Raw genomic sequence first — 12,258 nt, forward strand, 5'->3', positions numbered from 1 at the left:
CAGTCAGAATTAGAAGCTTGTGAGAAGAATGTGTGAGACTGAGGGAATTGAGAATGAATATGAGAGACTAATGTACGGGACTACCATCTGAGTATGAACTTGATTTAAGTTTACACTTTTATAGGCAGTCAGATTGATTAATCCAAGTGTTGAACTTAATCCAAGGTTAAACACTGATTGTGGCCCAGGCTATAAAGTTCTCATAGAGTTTGTTGAATATTGGCAAAAGAGAGAGATCATATGGACATGGGAGAAAAGAGAGTGCTAGATAATTTAAGTCGAAATTATCTAGAAAATTGTTGGCATGAGAGAAGAATGAAGAGATCAAACCGACATTTGAGAAAGAAAACAGCAGATGGAATTTGGAGTGTTTATATATGGTGCTGTGAAAATGTGTAACCCCGTAACAAAATTTATAGACCCATTCCACATTAACACTTAACACTTTAGATTACAAAATAATTACTTACACAAACACAATGACTTTCAATCGCTTCACTGAAGTAAGCCAAGGTTAAACACTGATTGTGGCCCAGGCTGTAAAGTTCTCATAGAGTTTGTTGAATATTGGCAAAAGAGAGAGATCATATGGACATGGGAGAAAAGAGTGCTAGATAATTGAAGTCGAAATTATCTAGAAAATTGTTGGCATGAGAGAAGAATGAAGAGATCAAACCGACATTTGAGAAAGAATACAGGCAGATGGAATTTGGAGTGTTTTATATATGGTGCTGTGAAAATGTGTAACCCCGTAACAAAATTTATACCCATTCCACATTAACACTTAACACTTTAGATTACAAAATAATTACTTACACAAACACAATGACTTTCAATCGCTTCACTGAAGTAATGAACGCTATTCGCCCTTGACCAAAAAGAAGCCCCCTTTTTTAGCAGTTCCAATAAAGCCTCATGTAGTGTATTAATAACTTAGGTTCTTGCCCACAGGGAACTAACTCCATTACTCCATTGATGTTTCCTGTTTTTTGCTTTGCTCAAGATCATGTAATATGGCACATATTGGAAATACCCTTTGTACCCAGTACCCACTCTACTCATGTGATGATGTGGCCAGAGAATCTTATCTCCAATAATGTGTTTCAAATTCAAATCACAAAGTACCTACCTAACTATTCACTTATCAATAGGGAGTTTCTTACCTACCTGATTATTTTCAAGTTAGCAGTTCGCCAAAAAATATTGTTCACTCATCTGGATTTCTGGCTAGAGTGAATCATGATCAAGATTTGAAAATAAAGGACTACTTATTTAAATTTACAACAATGATGAAAATGATGATTATTTTCTTGGGACTAAGGACTTGTGTGTCTTACCTATCTCATCAGTTATGATGATTTTTATAAACTTATAAATAATAACAGTGTGTAGCTGAAGTAGGTATGATGTTAGTTTCACCCTGTATTTGTTCAGCCATTAGAGTCAGTAAACTGTTTAGTATGACCTTGGGAACTGACAGGGGAATTCCTAATGGTTATTGCTAACTTCCTTGCCTGGAGCAATGATAAAAGTATTTCTGGCAATTTGTGGTTATCAATATAACATTCTGAGCTAACTAGTTTTGTACAGGGTGTGGCCGGGGTAGTGTAATTTACTTTCACTTTTTCTCATATAGGTATGTACTTAGGTTGGTAGGTAGGTAGGCTAAATTATCTCCATATGTTGGTAAATACCTACACAGTTGGTATTCTACCTCTACAGGTATTTACTTATGTAGGTATGCTATGGATAAAGAAATATGGAGCACAGTAGGCTGTTCCAGTGGTATCACATTTGCTTGCATTTAGAAGGTCAAAGCAAAGGTTTGATTCCTAGGATGGACAAAAATTTGCTCTGTGTTTGTGTTAAACATGTGAACTACTTTCTGGTAGTTTTATTATGTTGTTTAAGCAAAGAACTGGTGTGTAAATACAACATAGTGTCCTACCCACAAATATGGGCTTCTGAATCTTGATCCAAAAGAAATATGGAGCACAGCAGGCTGTTCCAGTGGTATCACATTTGCTTGCATTTAGAAGGTCAAAGGTTTGATTCCTAGGATGGACAAAAATTTGCTCTGTGTTTGTGTTAAACATGTGAACTACTTTCTGGCAGTTTTATTATGTTGTTTAAGCAAAGAACTGGTGTGTAAATACAACATAGTGTCCCACCCACAAATATGGGCTTCTGAATCTTGATCCTCTCATTAATGTTTGTATGACGTCACGTCCGGAAATCCTACAAGTAGCGGATGAACACAAAAAAACCTGGATTGAAATATTGAAAAGAGTATTAAGATGTCAAAATTAATTAAATTTTGGGTTATAAAATTAAATTATTATGAACTATTAATTATACGAATAAATTTTAACTTAATGAAGAGTGTAGTCAAATTGACATTATTCCTAAAAGAGAGTGAACTACTTTTTGACGTCACAAAACGTTGAACTTGCGTAAGCTGTCATGGCCTCCTTGTCTTTCTTTACGAAAGGGGATCAAGGGAAGGTTCACGAGTAAAGTGAAACCTTTTCTTTTCTTTTGAGTCCTTTTCCTTTAAAAAAAAATTAAAAAACCCAAAAAAATCAAAAAATAAAAAACAAAAAAATTGCAAAACAAACAATCCTTTTATAGTTCTTTAGTTAAAACAAGTTATAGTGAAATTTAGTGTAACTGAAAATAGTGCAACGTGTTTCTTTTTTTTCCCAACTCGTTTTTTTTCATCAATTTTTCCTTTTAAAAGTTTCTTTCCTCGTTATTGGTTTCTACTAAATAATTCATCATGAATCCTGGTCCCGGGGCTCCCAATTACCCCATGGCCTCCTTGTACGTGGGGGATTTGCATCCTGACGTTACTGAGGCCATCCTGTTTGAGAAATTTTCCACTGCGGGTCCGGTACTTTCCATCCGAGTATGTCGTGACATGATCACCAGAAGATCCCTGGGATATGCCTATGTCAACTTCCAACAGCCTGCAGATGGTAAGTTCTACTTCCAGCTCCTATGATGCAAGCAGTAGTCATTATCTTGCCCTATGACTCAGCCACATGGGCAGATGAATCAGTACCTCATGGATGAACATGTCTGAAAATGGCGCCTTTTTGACCAAATCTCAGTTGATCTCATCATGTAAAATAGGTACCTATACCTATTCCACATCCCTCTGAATTGAATGGCATGACTACCTACTAACTTTTCCCTATGACTCAGCCACATGGGCAGATGAATCAGTACCTCATGGATGAACATGTCTGAAAATGGCGCCTTTTTGACCGAATCTCAGTTGATCTCATCATGTAAAATAGGTATACCTATTCCACATCCCTCTGAATTGAATGGCATGACTACCTACTAACTTTAAGAAATCACAGAGTTTTCAGAGAACTAGTTCCAATCACATCCCTCTGAATTGAATGGCATGACTACCTACTAACTTTCAGAAATCACAGAATTTTCAGAGAACTAATTCCAAGCGCGGTCAAACTTTCTTGACTTGGCAGGGCGGAGCGCTACCGCGCTCCTTAATTCATACGTATGTATTTTATATTTAGGAATTTATGGTAATTATGCAGAAGTCACGTCCGTGGAAAAGAAAAGCTCCTTTTTGTATTTAACCTAACCCTATAATAACACTAATCACTGCCACCCAAATATGAAACAAGGTATGAAATAATAAAACCATAATTATTGTGCTGAAATGAAAATAAAATTCAACATTTCCAACCAAAATGCGCACTCATCAAGACATCATCTAAGTACCCTACATTCAATACCCTCCTTACCTCCAAATAATATCTTGGCCCCGTTGGGAACATCATAGATGGCATCTTCAGTACTTTTAAACACCTCTACATTCAATACCCTCCTTACCTCCAAATAATATCTTGGCCCCGTTGGGAACATCATAGATGGCATCTTCAGTACTTTTAAACACCTTCCCATCAAAATCTGGTTTTTGAACAGGTGGAGGTTCAGTTGGTTTATCATAATACACAACAGAAGTTGAAAAACATTGAATGAGATTGTTCTGTAAGAAAAGAAATGGAATTTTTAGGTAATATGTAATTGATTAGGTCAGGTAAGAAGAATCTTCAACCTTGACTTGATGGTCTGAGTTACAAAAGTTGTTGTGAAATAATAAACATTTTAGACGAATGAGATTCAACCTCATTGTCTGATGAAAATACTACAAAAAGAGCTGTTGATTTAAGGCTGTGAACTTCAATCTAATGTCAAATGTGTTAGGTAACCTCTAAAGCTAAAGGCGTGTTTAGCAACCTAATTGAATACATTTTTAACGAAAACATTGTTTCTCTCTCTAGTTACCTGGTGGAAGTGAGTATCAACCTATGGGACTGGGAGATAGTAGCGGATCACACGCGGGATCTACAAAGTATTCCACATCGTGTCATTTGAGATTATGTATACTGCTCAGACTGTACAACTGAGTGAGGAGGGCATCATTATACCCAAGCACAATGTGGCAACTCGAGAACTGAGTGCTAAAGTTGTGGAAGGGGTGAGTACTTACTTTTTGAAGATATTATGAAATTTCATTGTTTTATATTTTTTTACTCTTTTTTCAGTTTATAAAAATGTTTTCGATGATATTCGGGAATGTTCAACACATCAAAGAAATTTCTTCACCAAGGGCCTGATCGGACCAATAGGCACTCTGCACCATAGCATGGCTTGATCTAATTTAACTACATATAAACTACTTGTTGATTTTGAAAATGTGTAAAATATGTTCCTTTTCACCTTCCAGGTGTCTCGTTCGTTGAGTTCCCTCATAGATGGCAACACAGTCAAGTATGATTGGGACTCTGGCTACACTTGTCATCAGTTGGGCAGTGGTGCTATACTAGTACAGCTGGGACAGCCGTACATGTTGGACAGTATGAGACTCCTGTTATGGGACTGTGATGACAGATCTTATAGGTAAGTGATTTATATACTAAGGAGTCAAACCACTTAAAGCAAATCGGACCAAAAACAATATTATTAATAAATAACCATCTCCCCCTTCACTGAAATCAAGAAACGTGCAAAATAAAATGTTGACTTTCTCTGAACAATATGCCGTGTTTAGGCCTCCATTCAGCAACAAGCTACCCACTTCCTTACATTATTAACTTCACTTGGCTTGAGTGGGGCTGCGAAAATCTAGCAGCACACAATGTCTTTCGTTCCTGCAGATATAATTTAGAATGTTCTAAAATGAAACAAAGTACAGGTCTGGTTACTAGAAACAGGGAAAAGAAGTGCTAACCCTATTGAGATACATTTGTAGTCTCTAAAGCTGTGTCCACACATAGTTGTCCCATGAGTTCAACGAGACTTTCGTTCCAAAATTAAAGAGAGAAAGGACAGAATAGGAAAAAGCCAGCCGTTCCGAGAACGAACCTTGTCCATGTATGATAAAGTTGGCCCCGGGCGGTATTTTTACTTTCTTTTTTTTATGTTTGATAGAGGGAACTGTAAGTGCTAGGGTCTTATCGTCCCAAAATCGAAGCGAGAAGGAAGACAGGATAGGAGACAGCCAGCCGTTCCAAGAACGAACATCCGTTGAGGATAAAATCCTCCCCGGGGCGGGAATCTAACCCGCTGCCTAGCGCGTACCAGATAGACTATCCTCCAAATGAGTAATTAGGTTGACTTTTTCTAAACTTTGGTGGAACATAGCACAGGTCTTTAAATGCATTGGCTGCAATATTTTTAACCGAATTTGAGTGCTCAGCACTGAAATACTCGTAGTGGTTATCCCTAACATTTCTTGATCTAATTTTATACCATTTAAGCAATTTTAATGTGCCTCAGGTTTTTTTGTGTTTCAATATTATTTCCCATTTAATTTGACCGTCACATTCAATCCTTTTTGTGTTTCAATATTTGTTTTACTTGAACATTAATTTAGTGGGATTATTTCCGATTTATCCCTCGATTTCTGATTTTTTCCCCTCAATTTCCCTCCCTCTACAGCGGAGCGTGCTCTGGACACAATGAACTTTGACGCGCTCAAAGGTCGTCCGATCCGTATCATGTGGTCGCAGCGTGATCCGTCCCTGCGTAAGTCAGGGGTGGGCAACGTGTTCATCAAGAACTTGGACAAGAGCATCGACAACAAGGCCATGTACGACACGTTCTCTGCCTTCGGAAGCATTCTTAGTTGCAAGGTAAGTTCTGGGAAAAGGCCCCGTTATCGACTTAGAACGTTGGATTAATAATTCGATTTTAAAGTCCCGATCTTCCTCGCCTTTTCCCGTGTACAGACGGGGTCGGCGTTTTTTCGTCAGCCTTCAATCACCCTAACTAGGGTGATTGGTTTGGTCTTTCAAGTCCCAATAACAACTTGAAAATCGTTGGTGTGAAAAGCCCCTTCTAACTCAAAGCAGAACGGTAGACTTTTGTAATTCAGGGGAATGGGGTTTGCTCAGTTGGAGTTTACTGAAGTCGGTTTTTCGAGATTGAATACCCAGGATTGAACCCCGTCTCGAGAAAGCCCAAGCTCACGCTTCATTTACACTGAGCTCACTACACCTAAGTTATAATAAAACCTTTTCGTTAAATTTCATGTTTTACCCTAAAAGTGTCAAGCACTCAATGTCTGAACGTTCTTCCTTACTGAGCCGACCTCAGTGGTGCAGTGGTTAGCACGGTGGACTTTGAATCTAGAGGTTGGTGGTTCGAGTTCAAGTAAAGCCATAAAATTTAGCATATTATATTGAGCGGGGAACCACATTTGTGACAAGCATTTATGGCTAACACTATTAAAATTCCTCTCAATATCTTCTTCCTTTCGCTCCAGGTGGCCCAGGACGAGCAGGGTAATTCCAAGGGCTACGGGTTCGTCCACTTCGAAACGGAGGAGGCGGCCAACAAGTCCATAGAGAAGGTGAACGGTATGTTGCTCAACAGCAAGATCGTGTTCGTCGGCAAATTCATCCCACGCAAGGAGCGCGAGAAGGAACTAGGAGAGAAGGCCAAGCTGTTCACCAACGTGTACATCAAGAACTTTGGCGAGGACTTCAACGACGAGAAGCTGAAGGAAATGTTCGAACCGTACGGAACTATTACGAGCTACCGGGTAAGTGTGGAGTGGATTTTTATTCTTGATAAATGAAGTTTTTGCCCTTTTTATTGTTACTTATTTAGACTCGTCCGATATGTGTCGCGGCACGTCCATCCCATAGTATGTCCCTTATCAAATAGGCGATAAGAAGAAGCCCAGAACACAATATTTTTCATTTAGGTACTGGGTCAAGATGTCCCTTATCAAATAGGCGATAAGAAGAAGCCCAGAACACAATATTTTCCATTTAGGTACTGGGTCAAAACGAGAACACCAGAAAGTCCATTTAGGTACTGGGTCAAAATGTCCCTTATCAAATAGGCGATAAGAAGAAGCCCAGAACACAATATTTTCCATTTAGGTACTGGGTCAAAACGAGAACACCAGAAAGTATGTACCTATCCTGTTGAAATGTTTTCAATGGAAATTAGAGTGTGATTTTTTTCTGGCCTTTTTTAATTGTGGACTCTGGAAAAGAAAAAAATATTCATTTCTAACATCCTCTTCCTTTAATTCTGGACTCTAAAAAAGAAAAGTTTTTTTCTAACAACCTTGTGTTCTCTCCTCTAGTCCGTCCTTCCTTTATTATTACTAATAATAAAAGGTATAGTGGACGGACTATTGTATTCGCTTCGGTGTCTTCTGTCGGTCTGTCAGTCAGTCTGTCCCCATAGAACGACTTATCCAAACCTGGTCGACCTATATATCAAATTAAAGGTCTCTTTACCAGGAACACGAAAATGGTGGTGCAAATTGTAATCTCACTAATTGTGGACTCTGGAAAAGAAAAAAATATTCATTTCTAACATCCTCTTCCTTTAATTCTGGACTCTAAAAAAGAAAAGTTTTTTTCTGACAACCTTGTGTTCTCTCCTCTCCCTGCTCTCCATCAGGTGATGAACAACGACGGCAAGTCACGTGGTTTCGGGTTCGTCGCCTACGAATCCCCCGAGTTTGCCGAGAAGGCTGTCCAAGCTTGGAACGGCAAGGAAGTAGACGGCAAGATTCTGTACGTAGGACGCGCCCAGAAGAAGGCCGAACGCACCCAAGAGTTGAAACGCCGCTTCGAGATGCTGAAGATTGAGCGACTCAACAGATACCAGGGGGTGAATCTGTATGTGAAGAATCTGGATGACTCAATTGATGATGAGCGACTCCGCAAGGAGTTCACACCGTTTGGAACCATCACCAGCGCCAAGGTGAGTTAGATATTGTGAGGTAAGTGAGTTGATGTTTGTGAGGTAAGTGAGTTGATGTTTGTGAGGTAAGTGACCGGATCTTTCGAAAGATCGTAGCGTGTGTACGGGATATTTTTCATTTCACTCGTTTACTTGAAATAGCGTCTAAAACCTGAATAATGTGTTAGTACACTTTGTGCGGAACGATCTTTATGACGAGCATTTACGTACGCTAATACAATTTATGTCTACTCTTTGTCCCTTAGTGTAAACATTGTAAACAAAATGTTTTTATTTATTTCATAACCATATTTTACAATGTAGGAAATTAGGGGGTAGGTATAAACTTGAACTTATGAAAGTAAAATGTATAAAACAATAATAATACAATAATGGAATGTAAAGAGAGAGGGAAAATCAATAATCTGAGTAACCCGGTACCAGTATTTTCTTCAAGATTTGGCCCAAAAATATTCAGAGATATCAAGTTGCAGAAGAAAAAAATGTTTCATCGCTGGTTTTATTTTATTTTTTTCAAGAGGTTTGACAGAGGGAACTGTAACTGCTATGGTCTTATTGTCCCGAAATCGAAGAGAGAAGGAAGACAGGATAGGAGAAAGCCAGCCGGTCCGAGAACGAACATTATCCCATCGGGATAAAATCCGCCCCGGGCGGGAATCGAACCCGCGGCCTAGCGCTTACAAGGCAGACGCACTACCAACTAAACTAACTAGGCTGGCATTCTGATTGGTTGATTAGCTTTATTAATTGATAATTTCAAAGTGTGATCCTGATAATTTGAGGTGTTTTTTTTTTGTGTGTTTTTTTTTTTTTAGTGTAAGTGCAGTTCTAAATCAGGGCTTACCTACATACCTGTCGTGCTCAGACAGTCTCAAGTAGTATACTTATTTACTTATATTGTACCTCTACTTATTTCCAGGTCAATCCATCTCGTCTACCAGTAGTGGTGGGAGGTCTGCTGGATGTGGACTGTAGTGAAGATATTATCAAGAACCTCATTCTAGTGGTCAGAGGTCAATTCTCCACGGACGAATTGGTTGAAGAAGTAAGTACATTCCTAGAAGGTGTTTGGGAAGTTGTCTGGCTGGGGGACGTTAAACAGGGAGTAGACTAGCTTAGTCTGGATGGGGGACTTTAAACAGGGAGGATACCAGCCTGAATTTTCCCTTGCTAAAGAAATAGGAAAGGTTGAGTGTGAAGGGCATGCTTTTACTATTTCTTTCCTTACTTTTCGTCAGTCCTTCTCTGCTTTGTCTCTTCTCTTTCCTGCTACGTTCACTTCCAGAATTGCCTTTCTCATCACTTGACACTTCATCAGCATCAACCCACATATCACCATCATGAAAGGGTCTACTAACATAATTTTGAAAAACAGTAGCCTCCTCAGTGGCTGAGTAGATATCAACTAGGCTTGCACCCCGGAGGTCCCGGGTTCGATTCCTGGCGGCGCGGCGCCGAAGTTTTTTCGCTCTGTGCTTCGAGTTTGGGATGCACTCAGCCTCGTGAGGACAATTGAGTAGCTACTTTAGTCGAGTAGCGACCAGTGGCGGCATTACCAAAGTAAAAAGATTATTGCCAGCCTAATTAAGCTTGGAGGGTAGCGCGTCCGCCTTGTAAGCGCTAGGTCGTGGGTTCAATTCCGGCCTGGGGCGGATTTTATCTCCAACAGATAAGGTTCGTTCTCGGAACGGCTGGCTTTCTCCTGTCCTGTCTTCCTTCTCTCTTCGATTTTGGGACGATAAGACCTTAGCAGTTACAGTCCCCTCTATCAAATATCTTTAAAAAAGTTACACCCTGCACCCTGTAAAATATTATCTTCTTCTCTGTCGTTTTCTTATTTTCTTTCTTTTTATCTCTTCCTCCCCATCTTCATTATCAGGATAAAATTCCTTAAGGAGCGGGAATACAATTACCATCACTATTTTCCAGTTACACCCTGCACCCTGTAAAATATTATCTTCTTCTCCATCGTTTTCTTATATTCTTTCTTTTTATCTCTTCCTCCCCATCTTCATTATCAGGATAAAATTCCTTAAGGAGCGGGAATACAATTACCATCACTATTTTCCTTTTCGTCTTTTTACCAATAGATCAGTTGCGCTTACTTGGGTGATGTTTCAAAGTCACAGAGCAGGAATTCTATTTAGATATCGTCTAGTCACTAGTGTATTCTTAGATGCCGTTTAGACACGGGACGTGAGGTAGGTTCTTTTTTTTTAAGAGGTTTGACAGAGGGAACTGTAACTGCTATGGTCTTATCGTCCCGAAATCGAAGAGAGAAGGAAGACAGGATGTCCTCGATTTTTTTCCCCATTTCTAGGAACCTTCAGAACCTCCTCATTTTGACCGCCATCAAGGCGGATCGAACCCGGGTCATGGAGTACATCAACCGTCTGGACAACTACGACGCCCCGGACATTGCGAACATAGCCATCAACTCGCAACTGTACGAGGAGGCGTTTGCTATCTTCAAGAAGTTCGATGTGAATACGAGCGCCATCCAGGTGCTCATTGATCATGTGGGCAATTTGGATCGCGCCTATGAGTTTGCCGAGAGGTGAGTTAGATGCAAACTGGACTAAAAAAAAGTAATTTTTTTTTTTGTCATAACCATATTTTACAATGTAGAAAATTAGGGGGTAGGTATAAACTTGAACTTATGAAAAATGTATAAAACAATAATAATACAATAATGGAATGTAAAGAGAGAGAGAGGGAAAATAAATAATCTGAGTAACCCGGTACCAGTATTTTCTTCAAGATTTGGCCCAAAAAATATTCAGAGATATCAAGTTGCAGAAGAAAAAAATGTTTCATCGCTGGTTTTATTTTATTTTTTTTTAAGAGGTTTGACAGAGGGAACTGTAACTGCTATGGTCTTATCGTCCCGAAATCGAAGAGAGAAGGAAGACAGGATAGGAAAAAGCCAGCCTGTTTATTCTTATTAACTTGTTCACATTCTTACCTTACCTCCATTTCCATTGAAAACCAAGCTGGTTTTTGGCGTCGGGAACAATCCACCTCCATGAATTTCTATCCAATGGTGTTTCCAAAGACACTTCTAGGCTTCTAATGTCTTTCTCTACTTGGTCACATTCTTATTCTCAGCTTTTTATTCATATTCCAGAGAGAATCAGTTCTATGACTCGCGCGTGGTGGGCAAGTACTGCGAGAAGCGTGACCCGCATCTCGCATGCGTGGCGTACGAGCGCGGGTCCTGTGACCGGGAACTCATTCAGGTATGTATTAGTAATCGTATGAACGAATATTTTAACATCATACATATAACAGGGTTTATACTGGAAAAAGTGGAAAAGTCATGAAATCTGAAAATTGGCCAAAAAATCATGGACGTGAAATTTTAAAGAAAACCTGGATACAAGTATGTACAATGTAAATGTTAAACCCTGGAAAAGTTTCGTATGAACGAATATTTTAACATCATACATATAACAGGGTTTATACTGGAAAAAGTGGAAAAGTCATGAAATCTAAAAATTGGCCAAAAAATCATGGACGTGAAATTTTAAAGAAAACCTGGATACAAGTATGTACAATGTAAATGTTAAACCCTGGAAAAGTCATGGAATCTGAAAATCGGCCAAAAAGTCATGGAAAATCGTGAAATTTTTAAAGAAAACCTGGATACAAGTACATGTTAAACCCATAAAATACACGAGACCTTGTTTAGACTGCTGGGTTAAAGGGACTTTTTAGTCTCATTCGAGCAGGATAGACAATGTATTCTATTCTATTTTACTCTGTTGACCCAAGATTCTCGCCATTTTCTGATTCAGGTGTGCAACGAGAACTCGCTGTTCAAATCTGAGGCGAGATATTTGGTGCGACGCAAGGACCCCGAGTTGTGGGTCGAGGTGCTCAGCGAGGCCAATCCGTTCAAACGACAGCTGATCGATCAGGTGAGTTTGAAGATTTTTTTTTTTTTTTTTTCAAAGGGTTTGACAGAGAGAACTGTAACTGCTAAGGTTT

General features: G+C 39.3%; 2 protein-coding genes and 1 long non-coding RNA gene across 3 annotated transcripts; all 3 read left to right on the forward strand.

Moving 5' to 3' along the window:
- The first annotated feature begins 5 nt into the window (after nt 1-5).
- Nucleotides 6-889, forward strand: LOC113467297. The gene is made up of 2 exons (XR_003391431.1): nt 6-165; nt 514-889. It is a non-coding gene; the product is annotated as an uncharacterized LOC113467297 (long non-coding RNA).
- Nucleotides 890-2,469: 1,580 nt separating this feature from the next.
- Nucleotides 2,470-8,293, forward strand: LOC103508930 (polyadenylate-binding protein 1-B-like). Its single transcript, XM_017443963.2, has 4 exons — nt 2,470-2,978; nt 5,980-6,173; nt 6,806-7,084; nt 7,963-8,293. Exons 1-4 carry the CDS (start codon nt 2,780-2,782, stop codon nt 8,275-8,277), a joined length of 987 nt encoding a protein of 328 aa, XP_017299452.1. The 5' UTR covers nt 2,470-2,779; the 3' UTR covers nt 8,278-8,293.
- A 309-nt stretch (nt 8,294-8,602) lies between these two features.
- On the forward strand, nt 8,603-10,829 carry LOC113467294 (clathrin heavy chain 1-like). The gene is made up of 3 exons (XM_026823396.1): nt 8,603-8,608; nt 9,188-9,313; nt 10,599-10,829. Exons 1-3 carry the CDS (start codon nt 8,603-8,605, stop codon nt 10,827-10,829), a joined length of 363 nt encoding a protein of 120 aa, XP_026679197.1.
- The last annotated feature ends 1,429 nt before the right edge of the window (nt 10,830-12,258 follow it).

This window comes from Diaphorina citri, unplaced genomic scaffold (genome assembly GCF_000475195.1).
Source record: "Diaphorina citri unplaced genomic scaffold, Diaci psyllid genome assembly version 1.1 scaffold448, whole genome shotgun sequence".
Taxonomy (NCBI): Eukaryota; Metazoa; Arthropoda; class Insecta; order Hemiptera; family Psyllidae; genus Diaphorina; species Diaphorina citri.